The sequence below is a fragment of the Sorex araneus genome, chromosome 9, assembly GCF_027595985.1.
Source record: "Sorex araneus isolate mSorAra2 chromosome 9, mSorAra2.pri, whole genome shotgun sequence".
In the NCBI taxonomy this organism is placed as follows: domain Eukaryota; kingdom Metazoa; phylum Chordata; class Mammalia; order Eulipotyphla; family Soricidae; genus Sorex; species Sorex araneus.
In genome coordinates this window covers 2,991,412-3,019,076 of record NC_073310.1, presented here as the reverse complement: position 1 = coordinate 3,019,076, position 27,665 = coordinate 2,991,412, and the positions used below count along the sequence as shown (strand labels likewise).

At 61.7% G+C, this 27,665-nt stretch overlaps 1 protein-coding gene across 1 annotated transcript; it reads left to right on the top strand.

Annotated features, from left to right (window-relative positions):
• The first annotated feature begins 68 nt into the window (after positions 1 to 68).
• On the top strand, positions 69 to 27,494 carry MLXIP (MLX interacting protein). Its single transcript, XM_055147305.1, has 17 exons — positions 69 to 438; positions 20,087 to 20,193; positions 20,681 to 20,766; positions 21,048 to 21,137; positions 21,452 to 21,493; positions 21,586 to 21,757; positions 21,868 to 21,957; positions 22,329 to 22,420; positions 22,642 to 23,230; positions 23,326 to 23,447; positions 23,531 to 23,675; positions 24,176 to 24,300; positions 24,420 to 24,521; positions 24,598 to 24,725; positions 24,814 to 24,937; positions 25,390 to 25,519; positions 25,937 to 27,494. The coding sequence occupies exons 1-17, from the start codon at positions 74 to 76 to the stop codon at positions 26,056 to 26,058; spliced, it is 2,631 nt and encodes an 876-aa protein (XP_055003280.1). The 5' UTR covers positions 69 to 73; the 3' UTR covers positions 26,059 to 27,494.
• The last annotated feature ends 171 nt before the right edge of the window (positions 27,495 to 27,665 follow it).

The window sequence follows — 27,665 nt, the reverse complement described above, 5'->3', positions numbered from 1 at the left end:
GCCGGCGCCCCCTCAGCCTCGCCGGGCCGCGCGCGCGTCGCCCTCCGGGGGCCGCGCCCCTCGCGGCCGCCCCATGGCCGCCGACGTGTTCGCGTGCTCCCCGCGCCGGCCGCGCGGCCGCGCCCGGCCCGCGCCGCTCCGGCCGCCGCCGCCCGACGACGACGACTCGGAGCCGGACGAGGCGACGGGCCGGGCCCCCGCGAGCGACGCGCCGCCGCCGCCGCCGCCGCCGCCGCCGCGCCGCCAGCAGATCATCCACAGCGGCCACTTCATGGTGTCGTCGCCGCACCGCGAGCACCCGCCCAAGAAGGGCTACGACTTCGACACGGTCAACAAGCAGACGTGCCAGACCTACAGCTTCGGCAAGACCAGCTCCTGCCACCTGTCCATCGACGCCTCGCTCACCAAGCTCTTCGAGTGCATGACGCTGGCCTACAGGTGAGGCGCGCGGGGCTCCGGAAACGCGGCGGGGGAGGGGCCGCCCCCGCCCCCCGCCCCCCGCCCCGAGCCCCGAGCCCTGAGCCCCGAGAAACGCCGCCGCCGGGTGGAGAAGTCGCGCCCCTGGGCGGGTTTCCCCGCGCTGGAGCTAACGGGCCGGCCGGCTCGCTTCTTTGTTACCGCCCGGCCCGCCCGAGGGCTCCCGGGAGGCCGGTGCCCCCCGCCCCGCACCCGCGCGCCCCGGCTGACCCTGCCCTGCGTGGGAGCACGGTCCGCTTTGTTTGGACGAAGACACACGCAGACACACGCACGGACACGCACACGTAGACGCAGATACAGACACACACGGAGACACACACAGACATGCACACGTCGATGCAGTTACACAGAGACACGCACAGAGACACACAGAGACACGCACACGTAGACGCAGATACACAGAGACACCCACAGAGACACACAGAGACATGCACACGTAGACGCAGATACAGACACACAGACACACACAGTCACACACAGACATGCACACGTAGATGCAGATACAGACACAGACACACACAGACATGCACAGGTAGACGCAGATACAGACACGGAGACACACACAGACACGCACACATAGACACAGATACACAGAGACACGCACAGAGACACACAAGAGACATGCACACATAGACGCAGATACACAGAGAGACGCACAGAGACACACAGACATGCACAGGTAGACGCAGATACAGACACACACAGAGACACACACAGACACGCACACATAGACGCAGATACACAGAGACACGCACAGAGTCACACAGACATGCAGACACTCGGGCGCGGGGGATGGCGCCTGAGCATCTCCACCCGCCTGTTCAGGGTGCTGAAGTCGCCGGTGCCCGCTGTGTCGTGAGTGAGCCCGTGGGGCCACCCGGATGAGACGAGCAGGCACTTGGCGAGCCCTCTGGGGTCTGGGGAAAAGGGCTGGCGAGGGCTCCCCTAAACCCCACCAAGGAAAAGGGCACCCGCAGCCCCCTCCCCCCCGGGGGGGTAAGCTCAAGGCTAACTGGGAAATACCGCCAAAGAATGTGAACAAAGTCATTGTCTTTACCTCTTTCAAGTAAACATATAGGTGGGTTTCGGGTGGCACCCGCAGTGCTCAGGGCTCTCCCTGGCTCAGTGTTGAGGGGTCTTTCCTGGTGGAGTCTGGGGGCCCGTGTGACACCGGGGCTGGAACCGGGCCGCAGAGCCGTCTCCTGGCTCTCAGACTGCTGAGCTGTCTGCTGCGGAGGACGCCACGGGCTGGCTCCGAGGTGGCCTGGCTCAGCCCCTGGCTCACTCCGAACCCTTGAGTCAACACCAAGGCTGCACTTAGCTGCTGCCGGTCGTTTCCGGGGAGAGAGGCAGCGGCGGGGGGCGGGGGGCTGGACAGCTGAGTCAGTGGGCAGCATCTCCAGCCAGCCGTGTCACAGTCACCTGTGCTGTAGGGGAGAGGGAGCTGCTGCGGGGCTGTCCTATTCTGACCCTGCCTGAGCACTGCTTTCCTGGAGGAGAGAGGATGTACTTGGGGGGGGGCTGTCCTGCTGGAGCCCCCCCTTACTGCCGGGGCGGGGGGTGGTCTGCCTTTCTGGACGTGGCTGGAGCCCCCACTGGGCAGCGGAGGGGGAAGGCCAGCAGGCCACCTCCTCTGTGTGACCGTTTCTGGCCCGGGCTCTTTCTAGCTTCCACTTCCTGTCTGTCCCCCGCCTCTGGTTTCGGCTGCCTAACTCTCCCTGGGACACGCTGTGCCTTTTCTTCCCCCTTTCGGTTTGGCTTCCTGTTAGCTGCCTTCCAGCTGTTTCCAGATGAGGTCCGCAGCTCTGGGGAGGCACCAAGTGCAGGGGAAGCGGCGGTGATTTCTCACCAGCCTGTGGCGTGCCTGGGATTCCGAATGCCATCGCTTCCTGAGCCCCAGTCTGGAGCTCCAGGGGGTCTTCAGCAGGACTGGCTTTGGGGGTGAGGGGGCGGGGGTGGGGCCTGCGGGGTGATGGCAGATGGAGTCCAGCTTCCTCTTTCCTGGCCTCCTGACTTGCACAACATCTGCTCAGTCTGGGGCGCATGTCACAAAGGAAGATGTTTGCTTTTCCCGGGTGCAGTGTGGGTGCTGGCTGGTGGGGACCGAAGCCCCTTCCCCGAGTCATTGCGCGGAGGGCACGGAGTCACCGTCCTCCGCCGCCTTTCTCGCCTGTGACACGTACTCGGCCACCACCGGCCAGCTTGTCCCCCGGCTCACCAACGCCCACGTGCTCGGGAGCAGCTCTCGGCCTTTCCTCCACCGTGACCCCCTGACCCGCCGGCGAGCCCCCAGTCTCATGCCCTGCCCCCCACCCCAGCATGGTTTTCACCTGTGGCCCCTTGGAATGTTCTGGTGGGAGCACTGGTCCGGAACTCGGCTGCCGGCTCTTGCCCACGGCCCGCCGCCTGGCAGGAATGCACGGGCGTCTCCCACGCAGGTTGGAGGTGGTTTTGGTTTCACTTCCCCACGTTTCCCTCCTTGGGGTGCTGTGTGGGACCGTCCCGGGGGGCTCGAGGGGGGCTCACCCTGCACTTCCTGGCAGGCGAGCTTTCTCCTCACGTGGGTGTTGAGTCTGGCCCGGGGGTGGCTGTGGGTCTCAGCTTCCCGTTGGGCCCGAGGGGGTGCTGGTGGCCTCGGAGTTGGGGCAGGAACACTGGGCGGAGGGAGTCTGGAGCAGGACTGGACAGCTCAGGGGTCCAACGGGTTGGAGGTGGGGGCAGGGTTATGAGGAAGGTCCCCCCCACGCCTGAGGGTTGGCCCGGGCCCCGGCAGGCTCGTGGCTTCGTGGGCTGCTGCGGGGACGTCCAGCCCCTGACCTCTCCTCCCTCCGGGGCAGGGCCCGGGGCTCCAGGCCGCATTGGGAATGGTGTGTCTCTGTCCAGGCCCGGAGAGACTTGCAGGAGATGCTTCCCAACCCCATATGCAAATGTATTTGGGAGGAGACCACGGCGCGGGAAGGACCTTCTAGAACGCGGCAGTGTGGAGGGTGCATGAGGGCGTCTGGACTCTGGGGAAAGTCATTTCAGAGACTGGCTTCCTTGCCCCCGCCTCTTGAGTGTCCGTGAGAGCCGCAGACGGACGGGGCGGCAGGGCAGACGTGAGGCGGGGGGCCGCCTGTGCGGGATCTGGGGGCTCCGAGGCACGGCTGAGGGCGGGCGAGAGAGGAGGCCTGTCTCAGTGCTGGCCCTCCCGAAGCTCAGGCGGGGGTGGGAGGAGCCCCTCTCCATCTCCATCGGGCCCCTGGGCTGGAGTGCATGTGGGCACGCTTGGGGCCCTGGTGTGACCCCGGGCTCCACGTTGCTGCTAGCTGTGGCCCCCGCACCTGCAGGGAGCACGGTGGGAGGCCCCGTGCGGTTGGGAGGGCCGCCCCCCACTGGGAGCGAGTCCTCGCCTTTCAGAGAGCTCTCGGGGGTGAGTAAGAGTCCACGCTCGGTGGGGGTGTGGTTCAAGGTGTCTGCCACTTTATTTATCTACTTGGGTTTGAGCAGACCCAGCGGTGCTCAGGCCTTACTCCTGGCCCTGTGTCCAGGGGTCATTCTTGGGGGTGCTCAGGAGACCTAGGGGGTGTCAGGGACTGAGCTCGGGTCCCCTGCTGTACCGTTGCTCCAGCCCTCCTCCTGCCGTTTCAGAGGGCTGTTCAGCTGAGGGGCAGAGTCTTGAGTCATCTCTTTCAGCGCTCTCGTGCCTCGGCGCCAGGACGCTCAGCTCGGTCAGCTGTGGAGACTGGGTGTGGGTCAGAAACTCATCCAGGCCCATCCTCTCTGCACAGTGCTCTTCCAGAGGGCCGGGGCCAGTGCCACAGTCCAGCCTGCCCCCCACACGGAGTCCCGTTCCTACTTCAGACACAGATAATCCCTGAGCTTTTAATTTTTTTATTAGGGTATGAAAAGCTTTATTATTTTGGGGGTTTGTTTTGGAGACAGCATCTGGCTGTGCTCAGCGATCACTCCTGGTGGGGATCAGGGGACCATCGGGGTGCTCAGGATTGAATCCTGGTCCTGTGTATGCAAGGCCCGTGTCCTAGCGGCCGTGCTAGCCCGCTGGCCCCGGAGCTCTGTTATTTATATCATTAGACTTTCTGAGGACAGCAGGGCAGCCTCCCAGGGAAGTTCAGAACTGTTTAGGGTCGATCGGGAAAGAGTGTGGGTACTTCCTCTGTCCAGGTGCCATGGGCCCACCCGCCGTCTGCATCTCAGTGTGTGTCTGGCGTCCCCCCGGACGCCTGTACAGCTAGTCGCCCACACCTCCTCGGCTCTTAGGCACTGCATGGAAACGGACTCCTGCCCGGTGCTGCCTTTGTGTGTGAATTTTTTTCCCTGGATTACACTTAGCACCATGTTTTCCAGCTTTGTTATTCCAGCTTTGAAATACCAGCGTTTCTTCCTGAGTGGAACTCACCGTTACTAAGATGCTGCCTTTGTTTATCCTTTCAAGGACAGATCTGTTTTGCGTCCTGAGGGGTGCCTTTGTTCCCTGGGCCTCCTGTGTCAGCATTCTCTCACTGGTGGCCGAGACGGGGCCTGGGGCTCTCCTGGCTGTGCTCTGTCACTGAGGTGTGCTTTTGCGGGCGGTCAGGCCACACTCCGGGAGCCTCAGGAGCTGTTCCTGACTCTGGCGCAAGGGTCACCCCAGGCGGTCCTTGGGGAACCCTAGGTGGATTCGGAATCCAGCAAGGGTCTACTGAAGCGTCTGTGCGAGAGGCAAGTGTCCGCCACCATCCCCCACCCCCGTCGCCCCCTCTGCCACACCACCCTTTTCTGAACCCTTGAATCGGGGTCACCCAGAAGCCTCATCTCTGCCGGTTCTCCTCCCCCTTGGGCTGTTGTGGTTTGATCCCTGGCCCCTTCTTCCTGTTGCTCTCTTCATGACCCGGGGACACACACACACACACACACACACACACACACACACGGAGGCTCCCACACTTGGCCTTGGTGCTCGAATGCTTGCGCTGTGCTCACTGGTCGCACGCCTGGTTGAGGCACCAGGTTCTGCCTGTCCTGCTCGCCGGGTGGCATTCCTTTGGTGCGGTGCTCACCCACACTTGGCAGTGTGCAGCTGGGAGCTGCCTGCAGCATGGCCGCTGTACACAGCAGGCCGGCCTAGGTCATGCTCGGCCCCCGGGAGACCCCGGCAGAGTGGGTGCTCCGAGGCGTGCACTGTTCCTCTCCGTCCCTGGGCCATCCGTGTTTGGGAAATGCAGCCTTAGGAGTAAGTTGCACCCAGCAGTGCGAAAGAACAAACTGTCGATACATGCAACAGTAGAGGTGGATTCGGGGTGGAGTAAGTTGAACCTGGGTCAGCCACATTCAAGGCAAGCGTCCCACCCCTTGTTCTGTTTCTCTGGCCCTGAAAGTCATTTTGATAATATGGATCCCCAACAGAGTCTCCATATCATACCTGGAAAACCATTAGTTTTATACGTTAGGTGGGGGCCGGAGAGAGAGTACAGCAGGTGGGCTCGCCCCTGCGCACAGGTGCCCCGCTGCTGTACTCTCTCCTCTCCTGTGTTTTGTTCGGGGGCTGTACCTGCATTGCTCAGGGTTGACTCCTGCCAGTGCTCGGGGAGCAGATGGTCTGCGGGAATTGAACCTGGGTTGGCTATGCAAGGCAAGCGCCTTCCCATTGTGCTCACTCTTGACTTGTGTTTGGAAAATTTTGTGTTGTTAGGAGAATGAAGAAAATTGTATTTCTTTATTATCTTTTTTTATTACTTGGAGCTGGGCTGGAGCAATAGCATAGTGGGTAGGGCATTTACCTTGCATGCAGCTGACCTGGGTTCAATTCCTCCGCCCCTCTCGGAGAGCCCCACAAGCTACCGAGATTATCTCACCCTCACGGCAGAGCCTGGCAAGCTACCCGTGGCGTATTCAAAATGCCAAAAACAGTAACAACTCTCGCAGTGGAGATGTTACTGGTGCCCGCTCGAGCAAATCAATGAGCAATGGGATGACAGTGATTACTTGGAGCTGGAACTTGTGACCTCACACATAATACAAGGCAAGTGTTTACCACTGATCCACTCTGGCTAAGAAAATAGTACTGATGTCAATGAGACCTGGTTCCCCCAAAATACTTAATTCCAGGGGTTGGAGAGATAGCACAGCAGGTAGGGCTCTTGCCTTGCACCTGACCAGCCCAGGTTGTGTCCTCAGGGCCCCGTATGGTCCCAAAGGCCCTCCAGGGGTGATTTCTGCAGGCAGAGCCAGGAGTAAGCCCTGAGTACCACCCGGTGTAGCCCCCAAACAAAAACTGTATTTCGGGCAAAATGCATGTTTTGTTTTTGTTGGGGGCACAGACAGTGGCGCTGAAGGCTTCTTCTGGCTCTGTGCCGAGGCAGCTCCCAGCAGTGCTTGAGCCCGGTGTGGGAGTCTAGCCCAGGCCTCCTGCACACAGAGCCTGTGTCTAGCCCGCTGGAGCGCTAAGCCGTTCTCTGGCACGCTTGGGCCTGGGACCCGCCTGCCACCACGGAAGGTCTGGGGCCCTGAGGAGGCAGCTACTGCCAGAGAAAGTGGAGTGGGCCTGAGTCTGGGTTTAATATCTTGGGCCAGTTTGAAGCAGCAGTTGGTGTTTTGAGCTATAAGCCAATTCTGGACCTTTTGAATGAATCTGGGATGAAAGGCTGAGGGTGAAGCCTGGCACTTTTGGGGGTTCACCAGGCTTGATTGGAGGGGTTGATTTCCTTATTTCTGCTGGGGGTGCTGGGGGCGGTGGGGAGCCCCCAGGCAATGCCCAGAGGCCCTGTGGCTCCCTGCTGGGCCACCCTGTGCCTCAGGGCTTACCCTGCTGTACCCCCAGGCTGTGTGTGGGCCTCCTGGGAAACCCACGCCCAGAGATAACCACTTTCAATTCCCTCTTGTTTATCCTTCCAGACCTTGGGAGCACCGCCTGTGTTCATTTGCTTTGCTTTTGGCATGGAGTGTATCTGCGTGCCTCCCCGCCCTCTCCTAGATCCAGACGTCTGGCTGGCACCAGCGCTTTTGTCTGCAGTATCTCGTAGCGGCTGAATAGTGCTGCTCTGTGTGGGTGCTCTCGTAGCGCCCAGTTCTGGCTGTGCGGCCTACCCCACGCGAGATGCTCTTTTTTTTTTTTTTTTTTTTTTTGTATTTTTATTTTTGGGTCACACCTGACAGTGCTCAGGTATTACTCCTGGCTCTGTACTCAGAGACCACTTCTGGCAGGCTTGGGTGACCACGTGGGTGCTAGGATGGCACCCGTGTTGGCCGCGTGTGAGACCAGCGCGTCGCCTGGCACACTGGGGCTCCAGCCCCGCGGTACCCTTTGTATGATGTCCCTCCCATGCATTCCTGAAGTGCTTCTCGACGTGTTGCCATTGCAGACTGCCCCTTTCTTTCCTGCTTCAGCTGCTCCCCAGAGACCCTTTCGGCGGGCGTGCCTTTCCACCTGACAGGTGTGTCTGGGAATGGTGCCGGGTGCTGTCAGAAAGCTCCCCGTGTCCACCTGCATGCCCGCGTGTGTATGCTCATGTGCTTGTCCACACATGCATCTCCACCTGTGCATGTCTGCATGGTGCCCCGGAGCCTGCGGGGAGACGGGAGAGCGGGAGGTGTGCACGCTTGACCCTGGTCGTTCTGATCCTGGACGCAGGGCAGAGGTCAGGCTGCCAGCTGCTGCCCTCCTGCTCGGGCACCTCCCTAGCCGCAGAGTCTGGCCTGCACTCTCGTCTCCCGGGTGTGCTGCCCTGGGGCTTGGCAAGCAAGATTTCCTCCCTGGAGGAACCCGGGCTGCCTGTCTGTGGGATGGAGAAACTCGTTCCCCGCCAGCCCCTGAGAGCCTGCAGGCCGGACTGGGGCCTCTTCAGCCTCTCCTTGGCAGCCCAGCAGGCCCTGCTGTTGGCCGGGGCTGGCTAGGCCTGCGTCTCACCGCCTGCTGTGGCACTGATGCCTTTGCTTATCTGCTGCGCGATTGCTGGCCCCTTGGGACTGTGGGTGTGTTCGCGTGAGTGCGCCCAGGCTGCCGGGGTGGACCCCAGCATCGAGCAGGGCCGGGCTGATCCTGGAGTATCTATCACGTGACTGCTCTCTCCACCTATCCCCGTGCCGCATGGGTCGCCGGGCTGACCTGCCTTCTCTGGCGTCCCGTGGCTGGCTGAGGTTGGTCTGGGTGACTTTCCCCTCCTGTTAGCCTGACGTCGCGCAGCCAGCAGTCGAAGGAGGCGAGTGGCAGGTTTCTCATGCAGTTCCTGCTGGGCCCTCGTTCAGCCTCCGACACAGCTGCCCGGGTCAGAAGGAGGCTCCATGCTCGAGGGCGGCGTCGGGGGTGAGGTCATCACCCTGTCGCAGTTGTCTCTTGTTCATTCCCTTCTGCTCCTGCCCCTGCCCTGGACGGCCGCCACCGGCCTCTTGGTAAGCCCGGGAACACCGGCCTCCAGGAATTGGGCAGCTTGCTGTGCGATCCGCCTCACTTGGCACTCGCCTCTGCCGTCCAGGAGACCACCTGTCTGGCCAGCTTCTTCCCGCACCACTGCCCAGCGGGCTCCCTGCCAAGGTTGGCGTCTGTCACCATCAGGGACGACTTTGCTCAGGCCGCAGAGCTCCCAGGAGTGAAGATCAGGCCTGACATTCTCCTGTGTGAGTCGGTGACGCCATCTCAGCGTGACCTCTTCCCACCCTCCGTGAGCTCAGTGGTCCCGGGCAGGTGTCCCTCAGCTGCTGCCTTCGAGGGGCATTCGCCCACAACAGTGGCAGGCCGGGGGGCTGTTTCCTGGAGCCGGGCCTGGTACCTGCCTAAGCTGGTAGCAGGGTGGCTCACGCGGGAAGCACTCCAGAAAAATGCAGAGAAAAGCATGGTTTTTGATTGGAATTTGGGGCCACACAGTGCTCAGGGCTCACTCCTGGCTCTGTGCTCAGGACTGACTCCCTGGCTCTGTGCTCAGGACTGACTCGTATCTGTCTCAGGGCTGACTCCTGGCACTGTGCTCAGGGCTCACTCCTGGTGCTGTGCTCAGGGCTCACTCCTGGTGCTGTGCTCAGGGCTGACTCCTGGCGCTGTGCTCAGGGCTGACTCGGGGTTGGAGCACAGATGAGTCGGTGCAAGGCAAACTCCTTAACCTCTGGCTTCTCTCTCCCCTTGCCTCTAGCTTGGAAATACTGTACTGTTACAGTGTGTTTGCTTTTCTGTCGCGGCCCTGCCCAGCCCACGGCCTGGCGCCTGCTGCCCTGGTGCCATTGGTGCAGGAAGAGTGCTCGGCTCGGCGCAGCAGGATTTGGAGCCAGTCCTCAGAGCCAGTGCTCAGACTCCTGTCTGTCCAGAGTTATTTTTACTCTGTTTAGCTAAGCTCCACAGTAGTAAGACAATGCTGTGAGATGAAACTTTTTTGTTTGGGTTTTGGGCCACACCTGGTGGTGCTCAGGGCTCGTTCCTGGCTCTGTTCTCAGGAATCAGCCTGGAAGGGTTTGGGACCTCATGCCATGCTGTGATTATGCCATGCACATCGCCATGTGCAGTGCAAGCACCCTACCTGCTGTATTATCTCCTCCAACCTCCCATTTTCTGATTTTTTTGGGGGGTAAGTGTCCCTACTTGGCAGTGCTCAACTCCTGGCGGTGCTGGGGATTTGAACCAGGGTTGACGGGGTATAAGGCAAGTGCCTTAGCTGCCTTTTCTTCCTCTTAAAAAAGTTTTCAAGGGGCTGGAGTGATAGTACAGCTGCTTGGAAGGCACTTGCCATACATGTGGATGACCTGGATGCAACCCCCAGCACCCCATATACCCCCCACACACACACACACACACTGCCAGGTGTGGCCCAAAAACCAAAAAGAAGAAAAAACACTTTCAGAAAAGTTTTATTGGTGGGAAAGACAAACAGAACATGAATTTACTTCCTTATTTTTAATTTGATCGTTGTGGGGTTCCCCGGTGGTGTCAGGCTCCTTCCCATGGGCGCTGGCATTACCCTGAGGCTGCCTGGTGGCCCGGGTGGAAGCATCAGTGCGGTTAAGGCCCGCGCCTGCCGTGGGACTTCAGGGCTCGTTCTTCATGACCTTCATAATTTGTTGTTGCTTTTGGCTGCACCCAGCGATCGCTACTCAGGCATCACTCCTGGTGGGGCCGGGAACCTTGCCGAGAGTTTGTGTTTCCAGGCTGTCTCCCCACCTTCGCTGCTGACCTTTGTGTGTGTGCCGGGAGCATCGCTCCACCCTGAGCCCCATCCCTGCCTGGCCCGAACAGTCTTCAGTTATTCCCAGTTGGAATGCCGAAGTCTGTTAGCCACGTTAACTTGTATGTGAATGACAGAAATGATCTGCAAACATGTCAGGGGGCAAAGGTACCCAACGCTCGAGAATATCCAGGAAATTTGGCAAATGGAAAAAATGACTTTGCTTTCTGTTAATGATGAGGTAGACCGTCCACTTTCACCCTCTCAGCCTGGAAATTGTTTTGGGTGGCGGGGCCTCCCCTGCTAACCTCTTCTTCCGGACGCAGGTTGGCAGAGGTGGGTGCGGCTTTATGGGAGGAGAGTGCAGGCCTCGGGGGCTCATCCTCCGCTGTCCTGCTTGTGTGGGGCTGTGTCTTGTGGGGCTGAATGTGCCCGTGGTACCTTGGTTCCGAAGCCTTTGCCAGCCCGGCCTCTTGGAGACTTGCCCTGGCCTTTCCTCCTGGTTTCTGGTTTCCGCTCTTACCTTCATGCCCAGTCGTCTGGAGCTGACTTTCGCGTGTGGCTCGGGGTGAGGGCTGAGAGACGGACTAAACGGTGCACTGGCAAGCACTCACCGCACTTCAACTATTTTCTTTTTTTTTTTCTCTTTTTGGGTCACACCTGGCGATGCACAGGGGTTACTCCTGGCTCTGCACTCAGAAATTACCCCTGGCCGTGCTCAGGGGACCATATGGGATGCTGGGATTTGAACCCGGGTCGGCCGCGTGCAAGGCAAACGCCCTACCCGCTGTGCTATCGCTCCAGCCCCACTTCAACTATTTTTTTAAGCGAAATCTTCAAAGCCAAACTGAAGGATCATAGAGCAGGTGTTCACACTGGAATCATTCATGGATGTTGCCAGACTGGTTTTCAGAAATTAGAACAGATGGCTCCTCGAAAGAGGGGAGTCCGGCGGCTCCCTGACGAGGGCCGTGCATCGCGCGTGGATAGAGAGAAAAGACGCAGGGGCCAGTTAACACCTTCAGTGGACTGACTAGTCTTTTTGTGGTTACAGTGGGAGGTGTTTGGGGCTACACCTGGAGCCTGAGGGCTGCTCCTGACTCGGTGCTCAGTGCTCGGGCTTACCCCCCTGAGCCTGTCTGCAGCCTGAGGTGCTCGCCAGCCCCTTAGAGAGACCTGTTTGTTTTGTTTTGCTTTTGGGGCCACGCCTGGCTGTGCTCAGGGCCGACTCCTGGCTCTGCATTCAGGGATCGTCCAGTGGGTCGGGGGGACTCTGGGGTGCTGGGCTGGGGACCACCTGGAATGCGGGGGGTCGAACCTGGGTCAGATGTGTGATAAGGCCTTCCCTGCTGTGCTGTCACTTGAGTCCTTTCATCTCGAAGAGTCCATGTTTTCCTTTTGTGCTGATCTTTTATTTTGTATTTATTCATTAATTTGTTGTTACTGTTAGCCACTTCCAGTGACGCCGGGGATCCTGGTGGTGCCCGGGGTCCGTGTGTGCTGCTGGGGCAGAGCCCAGCCAACGCCTTACCCCCTGCGCCACTTCTTTGGCCTGTCTGCCTTCATCTCCGCCCCGCCTTTCGTCTCTCTTAGTTGTTTTACTTCAAAAGTCGAATGGCAAGCTAGCTCCCGGGTCTAGACTGTCATCTTCTTCATCCGTAGATGAGGAAAATGTCTCTCTCAGTGCTCCCTCTCCAGCACCGCAGGGCGCCTCATCCTCAGGCCTCACACTGGACCATTGCCTGATTGGCTGGGAATTGCTGAGGGGGTGCCCAGGCCCCTCAAGAGTTCACTTAAGGGCGCTGGAGCAGTAGCACAGCAGTTAGAGCATTTGCTTTGCAGGAGGCCGACCCGGGTTCGAATCCCAGAATCCCATATGATTCCCCTGAGCACCGCCGAGGGAAATTCCTGAGTGCAGAGCCAGGAGTAACCCCTGTGCATCGCCGGGTATGACCCAAAAAGAAAAAAAAAAAAAAGAGTTTAGTTAAATGGTGGCTTCGAGATGTATTCCCAAGAATGTCTCTTCCCTGGCCAGCCCCTCCCAAGGGAGCCCCGGGGACGGAGCTGGCGAAAATGCTGGTGTCCCTTTCTGCGCCTGGCGTCCTTCCTGCGCCTGGCGTGTCCTTGTGCCCAGATGCTATCACCTTATTTCTCTGTTTTCCGGGGAGGCCCTGAAGCAGGTGGAGGTGTCCGTGGGTTCGTGGAGCAGCCCGGGGTTTGCCCGGTGCCGGGCTCGAGGTGACAGTGCCCCCCAGCTTTGGTCGGGCCTTTCTCTCCTATGAGGGCAGTTCCTGAGGCTCATTCCTGGGCCTGTCCCGCCGCCCTCGCTGGAGAGAGCACGGCGAGCTGACGGCAGGGACCGGGAGCAGCCTCGCGCCGCGGCCCTGCCCCAACAAGACACAGCCACACGTTTTCGTGTTCCTTATTGTTCTGGGTTGGGGGCCGCCCCAGCGGTGCTCAGGGCTCACCCCCGCAGGCTCGGGGGACCAGTGGGGTGCCAGCCACATGCAAAACGTGTACCCTTCTACTATTCTGTTACTCCGACCCCCCCCCGAAACAAACGTTTGAGCAAAAAGGGGGGTCGCCTGAGTGGCAGGACAGGGCTCTGGTCCTCTGCCCTCCAGCCTGGCCCCAGGCAGTCGTTCCCACTCTTCCCCCTGAGCCCACCGAGCGCAGGGCCAGGTGGGTGGGAGAGGACAGGGCCTGGGCCAGGCCTGCTGCAGGACCCCGCGCTGGTGTGTCCACGCAGTGCTGGGCACGGGGTTGGCGCTTGTGACAGAGCAGAGGGCCTGGCGCCCTGTGAGGGAGGCCCCTCTCGGCACACGGGGTCCGGGGCGACTGCAGCCCTCTTGTCTCGGGGTCATGGCCACCTGCCCTCCCCTCCCCCGCCCCCTCTGTGGCCAGACCCCGGTGACTAGCTTGGTGACTAGCCGGCGAGTCTCCCTGGCAGCTCCCAGGAGTGGGGCTGGGCGGGCGATGGGTGAGTGGGTTCTTGTTGGCGGCCCTGTGTGGGGTGGTGGTGGTGGGGGGGTGCACAGACGCTGAGTTGAGGCTGAAGCCCTCCTTGGAGGCCCTGCCGGCTGCCGGCTACGGGGGAGCCCCTGGGATTGGGACCAAGGATCCCAGGCTGGGAAGCGGCAGCCCGCAGGAGGTCCCCCGAGGGAGGCCTGGACGGGCCAGCGTAGGAGAGAGGCTGGGTGCTGCAGGACATGGGCTCAGAGGGGCCGGAAGGGGTGATGGGACAGTGCCCTGGACGGACACCATTGTCCATCCTGTGTCCTTGTCTCAGGTCACCCTTCCTGACCCTGCTCAGGCACCCCTTCTCCTCGCCCAGTCAGCCCCTTCGCCCAGTGCCCCTCCCCAGCCCCCCTGTTCTCTGCTCCCTGCAGAGCCTGACCGTGCAGACGCGGCCCGTCTTCCTGGCACAGCAGCCAGGGCTGTCCGCTCCTCTCCCGACAGTGACGGCTTGGCGGGGGGTGGGGGGGTGGCGGACAGTGCCTGGCCCCTGACCAGCAGCCGCTTCTTTGTCCGGGCACCGTGCGCAGGCCACTGTGCCAGCAGAGCGGGCACAGGCCTCACCGGATGCACACTCGCTCCAGCTCCGCCACTCCAGGCCCCTCGCCAGGGTCACAGCTCGGTTTGGGGCTTCAGGTGCAATTCTGGTGGGTTTTCTTTAATCGCTAAAGAAAAAGGAACGTGTGCTCTGCTGCTGTTGATAGGTCGCAGCTGCCTGACGGGTGTTGGCTTTCCTCTGGGCACTTCCTGGCCAGGGGAAGGCTCTGGCCCCCAAACGCAGCCCCCACCCCGCCCCCGTGAGTTAAGGTGTATGAAAAAAGTCAAACTGTGGGAGACATTTCCACAGGTGCGGCAGGGAGGGCCTGCCATGCACTCAGCTGGCCCACATTCCATCTCCGGCCTCATACTGCCCCCTGTGCCCTGCCAAATAGGATCCCTGGACACAGAGCCTGGAGTTAGCCCTGAGCACAGCCAGGTGTGGGCCACCCCACCCCCCAAAAATAAAAACTACCCACAAATGCTATCCACGGAAGTAATAGGGCATTCAGGAAGAAGTCAAGGGTGAGGGCCTGAGTGACAGCACAGCGGGGAGGGCGTTTGCCTTGCACGCGCTAACCCGGGCTCCATCCTCGGCATTCAGCAGCGTCCCCTGAGCACCATCAGGAGTATTCCTGAGTGCAGAGCCAGGAGAAACCCCTGAACACTGCTGGGTATGATTCAAAGAGCAAAAAAAAAGTCAAGTGTGTATGTGGGAATGTGGGAGATACCCAGAGCGCTCGGTCGGGCAGGGAGAGTCGGGTGGCGGCGTAGGTGGTGACAGCCATCAGCTTCAGGGCAGTGTCAGCTGCACCAGCACCGGTTCCTCATGGAGCAGAGTGGGCAGTCAAGCTCTAGAAAGGATACCTGTTTATTTACAGCCTTTGGGGCCACACCCAGCAGTGTACTGGGCTTACTCCTGACACTGAGCTCAGGGATCGCTCCTGGTAGTGCTCGGAGGACCATGTGGGGTGCTGAGGCTTGAATCCTAGTCAGCCGTGTGCAAGCAAGCACCCTACCCACGGTACTATGATTCCTAAAAAGGGCTTTTCAATGGTGGCTACAGTAATGAAAAACTTCTGCTGCGGATAACAACAAAAAACAGTTTCGGTGAAAGAGTGAAGTTGGGAAACAGATGAGAGCTCGGCAGAACGCACAGGGAGCGCGGGGGCGGGGTGGGGTGGGCACATCCCTTCCCAGCCTGGGACGAGCTCTCGGCGACAGCGCTGGCAGGGAGACCCAGGGACTGGCCGCGGACAGGGACCCGCCGTGATCCTTGGCACTGCGTGGTCCCCCCCAGAATGCCCAGAGCGACCCCCAAGCTCTGAGCTGGCAGCGGCCCTGAGTGCTGCCGGGTGTGCTCCTAAACAAACAGACACAAAGACCCAGAGGCTAAAAACAGAAAGCCCTCAGTCCCCGGGGACGCCCCGCCGCCGGAACCAAAAACTAAATCTGCGCTTTCACATCGGAATGTTTATGCTTTTGTTTTGGGACCACATCTGACTGTGTCCAGTACTTTATTCTGACTCTGTGCTTAGGGATCACTCCTGGCAGTACTCGGGGGACAATGTGGGGTGCCAGGATGGAACCCAGGTTGGCTGTGTGCAAGGCAGACGCCCTCCCCTCTGTGCTTTTACTCCTCACGTTGGAAAATATTAATATGAGTCATGCATTGGGAAATCGGTATTATTCATTGTTGTTGGGAGAGGATATTTGCATAAACTTTTAATAAATCCTTGACAAAGTGACATGCACACGTGCCTCTGATTTGGCTTCCAGTGTGCAGACCTTCTCTTAAGAGCAGCTGTGGAAAGTGACTTTCTAGTCCTTGCCATGTGCTTGGCATGCCATCTGGGGACTCTGTTGGCTTTGTCCCGGGCACCGCATCTGGGCCCCCGAGCCCTGCCAGTGTGTCCCTCCCCTCCCCAATAATAATGCTAAAAAGCAGAAGTCTTGGGCCGGAGTGATAGTCCAGCGAGGAAGGCATTTGCCTTGCACGAGGCCAACCCAGATTTGATCCCCAGCATCCCATATGGTCCCCTGAGCACCACGAGGAATAATTCCTGAGTGCAGAGCCAGGAGTAACCCCAAAATTTTGTAATACTAGAAGCTTTTGTTTCTAGAAGAAGACCAAGTAATTCAGTGGTCATGAGTGTACGGTAGAATGTTCTGTTGCAGGCGGAAGGCTCAGAGGCTGGAGCACGTGCTGTCCTGCAGGGCCACGTGGACCCAAACACCAGGCCAGGAATAGCCCCTCTGAGCGCCACTGGGTGGGACTCAAAAACAAGAACACACACAGAAAGTGAAATTTTGAAAGACAGGGCAGATCCCACCTGTTGAGATTCTGCTTAAATAATCCCCCCAGCCTCTCTCTGCGCCGGGACTCCCTGGCACGCCCGAGAATCCCCCACCCATCTCTGGCTAAAGGCCACACTGTTTGGGTAAAGCTTTTTGTTGTTGTTGTTTAATGTAGGAGCACTGCTATTTATTCAGCCATTGATTAAGCGGATTGAATTGGGCGTGAACTCCACATTCACTTGTATCACTTGTCATCCTGTTCATCTATTTGCTCGAGTAGGCGCCAGTAACATCTCCATTTGTCCTTGTCGCATGCTAGTGTACCCAATGGCATTTGCTCCACATTACTTTTTTAAAAATTTTTATAAGTTAGTTCACAATGTTTGATTACATTCAATATTCAAACACCAATCCCACCACCATTACACCTTCCCACCACCAAATTCGGGATGTTTCCATCCCAAGCCCCAAGCCATCCCAAAACACAACTGAAATAGTATATTTTATATTGTCTGTTATGAAGAACTGCTGAACATGCTTACAAAAAAGCTTTCATATAGGAAACAGTGTGAAGATTGTTCTATTTTGGCAGGAGCCATTAAGACATCCTATAGAATATCACTAACATGTTGTTAAAGTTTGGGTGATGTGAGCTTTGGTATATATATCTGAAGATATGTATATATGGAGATATATATATATTTCCTATATATATTTCTCTATGATTTGTTGCCTACCATCTGAACCCCATGAAATGTGGTGTGGTAATTATGGAGAATGGGTAGGGAGTGTTTTATAATGTGTCGCGTGGCTGCAAAAGCAGCCGCGTGGTCCAGGAAAATGTTTACTCATATGTGAGGCTCAGCCGGAGCGCATGGGGAGCAGCCTTGAGCGTGGTGGCGGTTGGGCTGTGGGGGTTTTGGCTGCCAGGGCTGGGTCCCTTGGGGTGGGGAGGGCCCTCACTCTCCCCTCTGGGGCACCCATGTGAAACAGCCTGGCGCGGAGTCCCGTGGCATGGTTATGGGGGCCTCATGGTATGCTCCCTTTTGGGAGAAGCAGCCGTGTGATTGGACGGTTGCTGATGACGAGATTATCTGGTGCCAGCAGGAGGTGGCTTACGGGTGGGCGTGACCCCTGGGTCACCGGAGACTGGGGAAAGCGGGCAGAGGATCTCCGCTCCTGGTCCCGTTGAACACAGAGTCCAAGGTCACAAAGTTCCACACTGCCTGGGTTCCATAGGACTTCATTCATGTGTGAGTCTTGGCCCGAGCGCATGGGGAGTGGCCTTGAGCATGGCGGTGGTTGGACTGTGTGGGGCTTTTGGCTGCCGGAGCTGGGCCACTTAGGATGGGGAGGGCTCTCACCCGTCCCCCTCTGGGGCACCCCGTGTGAAACAGCCTGGCGTGGAGTCCAGTGGCCTGATTATGGGGGCCTCATGTTATGCTCCCTTTCAGGAGAAATAGCCGTGTGATCTGGATGGTGAACAATCTCCACATTACTTTTTCTTTTTTTTAATTCTATTCTGAATGTTAATTTTATTATTTTGTTATATTTCCCCCTTTTTTTGATTCATCATGAGATACAGTTACAAAGCTTTCATGTTTGAGCTTCAGTCATACGATCATCAAACACCCATCCCTTCACCAGTGCACATTTTCCACCACCAAAATCCCCAGTATTGAATCCCCAGTATTGTCGCCTCCCCCCCCCCCGCCCGTTTCAACCCATCCCCTGCCTGTGTTGAGCTTATATGGCTGAGCCAGAGGTGGTTACCTAACTTTTGGTTGTTTAATTCCTTTTTTTTTTGCTTTTTGGGTCACACCCAGTGATGCACAGGGGTTACTCCTGGCTCATGCACTCAGGAATTACTCCTGGCAGTGCTTGTGGGGATCATATGGGATGGGATGCTGGGAATTGAACCCAGGTTGGCTGTGTGCAAGGCAAACGCCCTCCCTGCTGTGCTACTGCTCCAGCCTCGGGTTGTTTAATTTCTTGGTAAACTTGGTCCCAAGTTGTTGGGGTCCGGCCAAAGGCACAGCGGCAATTTTGGGGTATCAGGAAGCCTGAAGGCACTATCAGGCTGCTGATGCACTCGCTCCACAGGTACAGGTTCACCTGATGGCAGCACCATACCCCCATAAAGTTCTTTTTTCATCCCACAATCTGGTTACCAAAATTTCAGCACTTCTGGGTGCCAGAAATTCTGGTCTCTGTGCTGTTCTTGGTGCCTTGAACTTCCTTATAGCAGGTGCCTGTAACATTTGAAAGTCAGCAAGCCCAGGGCCCGGAGCGACAGCACAGCAGGCAGGGAGCTTGCCTGGCACACCGCCGACCTGGGTTGGTGCCTGGCACCTCACGTGGTCCCCTGAGCACCGGCAGGAGTGGTCCCTGAGTGCAGAGCCAGGAGTAAGTCCTGAGCATTGCTGGGTGTTACCTAAAACCCAACTGCCTGCGCCCCCCGCAAAAATCAAGCTCAAAAAGTGGAAAAAGGGGCTGGTGCGATAACACAGCGGGTAGGGCGTTTGCCTTGCACGCGGCCCACCCAGGTTCGATTCCCAGCATCCCATATGGTCCCCTGAGCACCGTCAGGGGTAATTCCTGAGTGCAGAGCCAGGAGTAACCCCTGTGCATCATCGGGTGTGACCCAAAAAGAAAAAAAAAAGTGGAAAAAGAGTTGATCTGAAGCTAGTCTGGTTGGGGTAGGAGGGAGAGAGGCCGAGGCCACCAGAGGGCCTGGGAGGGGCTTGCCTGGGGGATGACTGTCCCCTGTGGGCAGGTGCCATGCACAGCAGCACATGTGGGGCTCCCAGAGCCCACCCGGGAAGCCTCAGAGCACCGAGCCTGAGCCAAAGCAGGAACCTTCTCCGTGATGCCAGGTTCCACGTGTCCCGCCCTCCTCGTGTGCACGCTGAGACCCTACACGTGTCCCACCCCACACGTGCACGCAGAGACCCTCACATGTGTCTCTCCTGCCTGAGCAGCAGCATCCTGGGTGTGGCCATTGGGAGGCTGCGCGGGAGGTGCTGCCCGAGTCTGCAGGGCGGGCAGGGTCCAGGGCTGTGTAGATGCAGCCTGGCCCGGGGAGTTCTGGGCGGAGTTGACCCGGGGAGTTCCAGGGCGGACGGTGTGACCCGGGGAGTTCCGGGCGGACCGTGTGATGTCTCATCCACACTGTAGGGAAACGGCAGAGCCCGTTTCACATGTGGCTGTGGGAAACTGTGAGGAAGGGACGGCATAGGGGCGTGAGGCCCACCCTCTGCCTCCCAGCAGTTCCCACCCATCGCCGGTCCTGCTTCCTCTCCCGGGCCACCCGCAGCCTCCCACAGCCCTGGGCCGTGTCATGGGTGACCAAAACATTTGGGCTCTGCAGTGATTGGGTGGTACTTGCTCATTCATTTTGTTTGGAGGGGGGGACTGGAGAGATGGTGCAGTGGGGAGGGTGTTCGCCTTGCACACAGCCGACCCCGCTTCCATCCCTGCCATCCCATATGGTCCCCTAAGCAGAGCCAAGAGTAAGCCCTGAGCGTAGAGCGCAGAGTAATCCCTGAGCATTGCCGGGTATGCCCCCAAAAGCAAAAACAAAACGTTTTTGTTTCAAGAGGCGTCTCTGAGTTCCTCTTCACTTTGCCTTTTAGTGGAAAGTTGGTGTCTCCAAAATGGAAGAATTTCAAGGGCCTGAAGCTCCAGTGGAGAGACAAAATCCGGCTCAACAACGCCATCTGGCGGGCGTGGTACATGCAGTGTGAGCGCCGGGCACCCGAGGCCTGGGGGGTGCTGGCTCCCCCGCTCTCACCTCTGAGTTTTACTCAGAAATGCCTCTGGGCAGCCTAGGGGGGAACCAGGTTACTGAGAGAGAAGGACCTGGGCACACAGCAGCCAGGAAGTGCAGGCCTGGGGGAGAGCCACTGCACAGGGCCCCCGGGAGTGGACAGGACAGCGGGCGGGTCCTCTCGGGTCCGGCAGGCGAGCGGGCTGCTGGACGTCCTCGTTCCTGCCTGTCAGAGGCACGGGCCAGGCTGGCCGGAGCTGGCCGACCCGGCTTTCTGCAGGCGAGGAGGCCCGTGGGGTACACTTGGTCCCGCAGCTGTTTGTCTTGAAGAGCCAGACTTGGGGGTTCAGGCCCCCTTCTCCTGTGCACCTCCTCTCTGGGGCCTCAGTTTCCCCGGGAAGATGCAAGGAAGGCCGGCGGAGAGGGGCCCTTCACTGGCGCTCTCCTCTCCGCCATGCAGATCTGGAGAAGCGCAAGAACCCCGTGTGCCACTTTGTCACCCCCCTCGATGGCTCTGTGGACGTGGACGAGCACCGACGGCCAGAGGTACCTACGCCAAGCGTCAGCCCGCGCCCGAGACACCTGAACAAGGGCTGGGACACGGGGCACGGGGACTCCTGGTAGACTGTCAGAAGGCGCGGGGGCCCTTCCCGCAGGGAGTTGTGCGAGCGGGTCTCACGGCCTCTCTGAGCAGCCAGGCTCCAGCCGGCCGGGCGCGGGGCGGGACCGTGCCCAAGAGGAGGAGCAGGTGGCTGAAGGGCACGCGAGGTGCTGGTGGCGTGCGTGGCCGAGGCCACACCTTTTTGTTCCGCCCCTGCCCGCCACAGGCCATCACCACGGAAGGGAAGTACTGGCGGAGCCGCATCGAGATTGTGATCAGGGAGTACCACAAGTGGAGGACCTACTTCAAGAAAAGGGTAGGGGCTGGAGTGATAGCACAGCGGGTAGGGCGTTTGCCTTGCACGCGGCCGACCCGGGTTCGATTCCCAGCATCCCATATGGTCCCCTGAGCACCGCCAGGGGTGATTCCTGAGTGCAGAGCCAGGAGTGACCCTTGTGCATCGCCAGGTGTGACCCAAAAAGCAAAAAAAAAAAAAAAAAAGGGTAGCTGGCGGCCCCGGAAGGGCATGGGGAGCGCGGGGAGGAGGCCGGGGCGCCCCCAGGGAGGAGAGGCTGGGGTCTCGTCCCTGCCGCCGCAGCCTTCGGTCACCCCGTCCTGCGTTCTCCGCAGCTGCAGCAGCACAAGGACGAGGACCTTTCGAGCCTGGCCCAGGTGAGGGAGCCCCTGCCCCCCACTCGCTGACCCTCCCCCCCCCCCGCTGCCCGCTGGGCTCCAGGCGACCTGGGCCTTCCCCTCTGTCGCAGGACGACGACATGCTCTGCTGGCCCAGGCACGGGGATGGCTGGAAGAGCCCCGTGCCCATGGAGGAGGACCCTCTGCTGGACACGGACATGCTCATGTCCGAGTTCAGCGACACGCTCTTCTCCACGCTCGCGTCTCACCAGCCCGTGGCCTGGCCCAACCCGCGGGAGATCGGTGAGCTGGGCGGCGCGGCGTGGACCGAGGGCTGGCCCACGGGCATGTCCGCAGCCTACCAGGCCCCGCCCAGGCCCGGGGGTCTGAGACGGCGCCTCCGGATCTTGCAGCACATCTGGGAAACGCGGACATGATCCAGCCGGGCCTCATCCCGCTGCAGCCCAACCTGGACTTCATGGACACCTTCGAGCCTTTCCAGGGTGAGCACCGGGTCCCAGTTCACGTGCCTGCCCTGTCACAAGGGGCCGGCTCCAGCCGGCTGGGGGAGGACTTGGAGTTGTTTCACGTTCACCTCCTTCTGCAAGGTGGGGAGTTTCTGGGGCCTTCTTCTCCCCCAGGAGGGTCCGGGCCCGCAGGCTGGCCCTGACTGGTGGCAGTGCTCCCTGCAGGCAGCAGAGGGCGCTGGTGACCGGCTCTGCCGCGCTCCCACTGTAAGCGCCGCCCGTTCTGACAGCCCACGGCCACTCAGCAGGCCGGCATGTGAGGTTCCAGCCAGGGGCCCCTGTGCCCACTCGCACAAGGGACATGTCCTCTGGCCGCAGCCGCCACAAGCGCCCCGTCTCTCTTGCAGATCTCTTCTCTTCCAGCCGCTCCATTTTTGGCTCCATGCTGCCCGCACCTGCCTCCACCCCCGTGCCAGACCCCAGCAGCCCACCTGCACAGGTAGAGGGCGCCCTGGCACTGTGCACCCGCGGGAGGGCGGGTAGAGAAGCCTGCAGAGGTGGGAGAGGCCCTGGGAGGCCCTCAGCCTCCTCCCTCAGACTAGCACCCACGCAGGACACACTGGCTTGGTCCCTGCGGTCCAGTGTTCCTGCTGAGTGCCAGCACAGGTCGTGGCCCGCGGGGCCGTGTCAGCGCTCGCCGTCCCGTCCTCCTCTTCTCAGGAGAGCGTCCTCCCGGCCGTGGGCCTCCCGGACAGTCTCATCGCAGCCCCCGCAGACGCCACGCTGGACCCGCCTGAGCGGCAGGGCTGTGGGCGCGCGCCCCCGCCCGAGGAGCCTTTTCTCCCGGCCCCAGACTTTGGCGCCCCTGTGGCGCCGCTGAGCGCACCCCCGTCCTTCATGCCCGTCTTCCCTTTGCCCCTGCTGCCACCCAGCCCCGCCCCCGCGCCCGCCGTGCCGCCCGCCTTCCTGCAGACACAGAAGTTTGCGGGCGTCAGCGCACCGCCCTCGGTCATCACCCACACGGCCTCGGCCACCCTCACCCACGACGCCTCTGCCACCAGCTTCAGCCAGAGGCCGGGCCTGGTCATCACCGCGCGCCAGGCCGCACCCTCCCCGGCCCCCTGCGCTCTGGCGCTGCCCCCTGCCACCCGCCCACCCACCGTGGGCCCTCCCCAGCCCCAGCTGACCTTTGTGCACCCCAAACCCGTGCCCTTAACCGGGGGGAGGCCCAAACAGCCCCCCAAAATAGTGCCTGCCCCCAAGCCGGAGCCCGTGTCCTTGGTCCTGAAGAGTGCCTGCCTTGCCCCGGGTGAGTGGCAGGAGCCTGGCGCCTGCTTTGAGGTGCGCCCCCCCAGGGCGGAGCGTCCGCCCGTGGCACTGGGCTGACTCCTTGCTCTCCTGCAGCTGCCTTCCCAGGACAGCCCCGCGCAGTGATCATGACCTCGGGTCCCCTGAAGCGAGAGGCCATGCTGGCTGCGCCTGTGTCCCAGCCCAGCGTCGTCCTCACGCCGGCCACCATCGCCAGGGTGAGCGTCAGCGCCCCCACACGGTCCCCCCCCACCCGGCACTGCCCCACCACCAGCTCAGCGCCTCCCCCGTGTCACCACAGGCCCCTGGAGTCGCGGAATTCCACGGCGGCATCCTGGTGACCGAGCTCAGCCCCGGCACGGGTGGGCCCCGGCTTTTCTCCCCGGGCACCGGCACAGTGCAGGACCCCCTGGTCAAGGGCGAGCAGGCCCCCGCGGCAGGCCCCAGTGAGTGTCACCGCCAGGCGGGGGGTGAAGGCTCCGCTGGAGAATGCAGGGGGGGTGGCAGTGCAGGGACCCCCACACGCCTTCCAGAGGCGCCTGACCCAGAGCAGACCCGAGTCCTTGTGTGGCCACGGCAGCCGCACGTGTTGACTGTGTGGCCACCCTGGGTGCCGGGCACGCCGTAAGGCGGGGCTGTTGTGGGTGCAGTGTGCAGGGGAGCACTGATTGGGTCCGGGGGCCAAGGAGCCTGGGACACCTGCCTGCCGTGCCCGAGGCCACCGCCTGCGAGCCCCCAGCTCCCCGTGCTCCAGAGGGCCCGAGAGTCCTGTGGGGAGGGGGACCCCGCCCCCGTGCCTTGTCGCCGGCCCAGAGGGAATTTGACGGGGACCTGTGCGGGGGGCCGAGGGCTGGTCACTCCCCTCCCAAGTTGGAGCGTTCTGGGAAGCAGACCCGCTGGTGCAGGAGGCGGGGGGCCCCTGTCCCTGAGAGCCTGTCCCTCCCAGGCCGTGACTGCGCTGGCCCCGGGCAGGCCTCGCCCTGCGCCCTGGAGCAGAGCCCCGGCCCTCAGTCCCCGCAGGGCAGTCGCGCGGGGAAGGCCGCCGAGCCCAAGAACGTGGCCGCTCTGAAGGTACCGGCGGGAGGAGGGAGGGGACCCCTCGGGGCTTCCTGCGCGCTGTCCCCTCCCGGGAGCCCCCCGCAGCCCCGCCCCTGCCGCAGACTCTGCCCTGCCCACCCGCGACTCCACAGAACCGGCAGATGAAGCACATCTCGGCCGAGCAGAAGAGGCGCTTCAACATCAAGATGGCCTTCGACACCCTCAACAGCCTCATGTCCAACCACTCCAAGCTGGTGCGTGGTGCGGCCGGGCGGGTGGCCGGGCAGGGCGGGCGGGCGCCGGTGTCGCCGCTGACACGCTGCCCCGCAGACCAGCAACCCCATCACGCTGCAGAAGACGGTGGAGCACATCACCAAGCTGCAGCAGGAGCGCAGCCAGCTGCAGGAGGAGGCGCGGCGGCTGCGCGAGGAGATTGAGGAGCTCAACGCCACCATCCTGTGAGCCGCCGCGCCCGCCCCCGCCCGCGCCCGCCCGCGCCCGCCCCTCCGCGCCCGCCCCACCCCCTGACTCATCCCTTGGTGCCAGCTCCTGCCAGCAGCAGCTCCCGGCCACGGGTGTCCCTGTCACCTGGCGCCAGTTTGACCACATGAAGGACATGTTCGACGAGTATGTGAAGAGCCGGACCCTGCAGAATTGGAAGTTCTGGATCGTATCCTTGGCTCCTGGCCCGCGAGCCGGGAGCAGGCAGGCACCGTGCCCCGGGCACTGGGAGGCCAGAGGGGCTGCAGTGGCCTCCAGGGGGGCGCTTGGGGCACTTGCTTTCCTCCCCAGAAGAGGCGGTTCCAGGGGCTGCAGTCATTCTCGGGGGGCACAGTAGGCAGGATAATTTGGGGGTCGTCTGGGCTCACCGGAAGGGCTGGTCTTGATCTGTGCCCCTGCCCTTGGGGCCCTGCTGGGGGTGCTGCGGGGGTCTCAGTCTGAGCTCGGCCCCGGCCCCAGCACTTGCCCAGGTGCCGCAGGCCCAGTGCTCGTCCTGGATCAGGGTCGATTCTAGGCCCAGAGACTGCCCCGCCGTGCCCCGCCACAGGGCGCCTTCGCAGGGTGCAGCCGAGCGCCCTGGGCTCCGCTCTCGTCCTCGGTGCTCTCCTTAGCCGCGCGCAGTTCAGCATCATCATCCAGCCGCTGTTCGAGTCCTTCAAGGGCAGCGTGTCTGGCAGCAGCCTGGAGGAGCTGCACCGCTCGGCGCTCAGCTGGCTGGAACAGCGCTGCTCCCTGCCCGTCCTCAGGCCCAGTGAGTGCCCCCCACACGCACGCGCACAACACACATGCACACATACATGCACACACCTTACGCACACACATACACGCACACACATACGCATGCGCACGCACACACACACACACACACACACACACATATACACACACACAGCCCAGCTGTATTCCCCCACACACACAGCCTGGCCATGTCCCCCTACACACAACGCGTGCGAGTGTGTGCACACACACACGCACACACACGCACACACACACACACACACACACACACACACACACACACGGCCGTGTATCCCCACCCCACCCAGGGAGCCTCTGGCCTCTGCCCGGCCCCTGGCCCCTCAGCGGAGGGCACGGGCTGGTGCACAGGTGCTCCGGGTGTGCAGGGGGCGGCCCGGCGCTGAGCCCCTGTGTCCTCTCCGCCCCGCAGCGGTGCTGAGCACCCTCCGGCACCTGAGCACCACCACCTCCATCCTCACGGAGCCCTCGCTGCTGCCCGAGCAGGCGGCCGAGGCCGTCACCAGAATCGGCCGGAAGTTGGGGGAGTCGTAGCCTCGCTCAGCCCCCGGAGCGTGAGGTGCCGTGGAGGCAGCGAGGCCCCGCCAGTCACTCACCGCCGCACCTGGGCCTGCCGGCGCCACTGTGTCCCCGGGCCAGCCGCCTGCGGGGTCAGCGTGTGGCAGGGGGCACGAGGCCGCTGACCCGCTCCAGCCCGCGGCTGGGCTGCCTGCAGCCGCGCCAGGACGATTCTCGGACCAAAGACCCTCCTCCCTGCCGGCCCAAGCGGGGCCCGGAGCAGCAGCGGGCGCGAGGGCGCGTGTGGCGGCGGCCGAGGGGGCCCAGGTGCTCTTGACACTCAGGAAGCCCAGAGGCCCCACGCCCCCGGCCTCCTGCTGGGCACGGGCGGGGGCGGCCAGCCGGGAACGGGCCTTCCGGACTCCCGGTGCCTCCTGGACACGTTTACAGGCCTCTTGGGCGGGATCCCACGGGACGGGGACAGGGCAGCAGGGCCACCGGGCCGGGGGCGCGCTTGGCTCCCCTCTCGCCGTGCCTTCTCTGTCTCGGGGTCTGCCCCAGGCCCCCACGGCCACAGCTTTCCCCCCCAGCCAGGGGCCCTCTGTTCACCTCTGTGGGGTGTGTCCGCGCCCGCCTACCTCTCCCACCCGAAACCGTGGTGCCGGGGCCCAGCTGGGGTTCCCCGCCCCGTGGCTCCCCCACACCACCGCCTCTGGTGACTCCTTCCCCTGGTGCTCACCTCGCTCTGCGGTCTGGCCACAAAACTGTGCCCCCCCCAGCCCTCCTGCCCGCCCTCTTCCCCCAGGCCAGGCGGGCGCAGATGGCCGCTCGCCTGCTTCTCACAGCCGGGGCCGTGGCACAGGCCAGCGGCGTTGCCGGAAACCCAGTTTCTTGCGGAATGGAGGGCAGAGAACCCACAGGAGCCTCTGGGGTGCAGCGGGCACTGGCTGCCTCTCGCCTGGCATCCTCCCCTCCGACACGAGCGCTTTGGTGGGGGGTCAGCTGCCCAGGAGGAGGAGTGCAGATGGGCAGAGTGGGAGGGGTGTGGGCGGGGGGCACCCACGCGGCAGCTTATCTCCAAGGCCCCCTGTCCCCGTGGCAGCTGGACAGGGCCCAGTGCCCTCCAGCCGCCCGCTCCCTGCCGGGCCTGCTCTCAGCTTTGGTCTGTCCTGGTGCGGCCGCTGGGCGCTGGGGGCTCCTGGCAGGGTTGGTGACGGGCCTGGTGCCCGTGGGCAGGAAGGTGCGGAGAAGTCTCAGGACCCTGCTGGCCTCCGACGCGGGCCCTGTGTGGAGGCGGGCGGGCGCTTGCGTGCGTGTGTCCCGCCCCAGCCCTGCTGTCCCTGTAGGTGCGGGCGGCTGCCCTCGGCCCCGGAGCTCCACTGTGACCCGCAGCCCAAGGTCTGCCCCGCCCCGCCACAGCTCCACAGTGCATTTCAGACTCACTCGGAGACAATAAATCCATGTTGTCAGGAGCCGCCTGTGCCCGTGTCTCTCACTGCTGCTCCCGCCTGGGCCAGGGACCCGTCGTGTCTCTGGGAAGAGAGGCCTGAGCGGCCCCTGGGTCCACACTGCGGCCTGAGCCGTGCCATTAGGTGTCTGAGTCCAGGCTCGCTGTCCACACTGGTGGGTGGGGGAGCCTTTCC

Coding starts and splice junctions, on each gene's coding strand:
- MLXIP (XM_055147305.1), top strand. CDS start 74: ATGGCCGCCGACGTGTTCGCGTGCTCCCCGCGCCGGCCGCGCGGCCGC. Junction 21,758..21,867: donor GCCCAACCCGCGGGAGATCG/GTGAGCTGGGCG, acceptor CGGATCTTGCAG/CACATCTGGGAAACGCGGAC. Junction 23,676..24,175: donor GGCCCCCGCGGCAGGCCCCA/GTGAGTGTCACC, acceptor TGTCCCTCCCAG/GCCGTGACTGCGCTGGCCCC.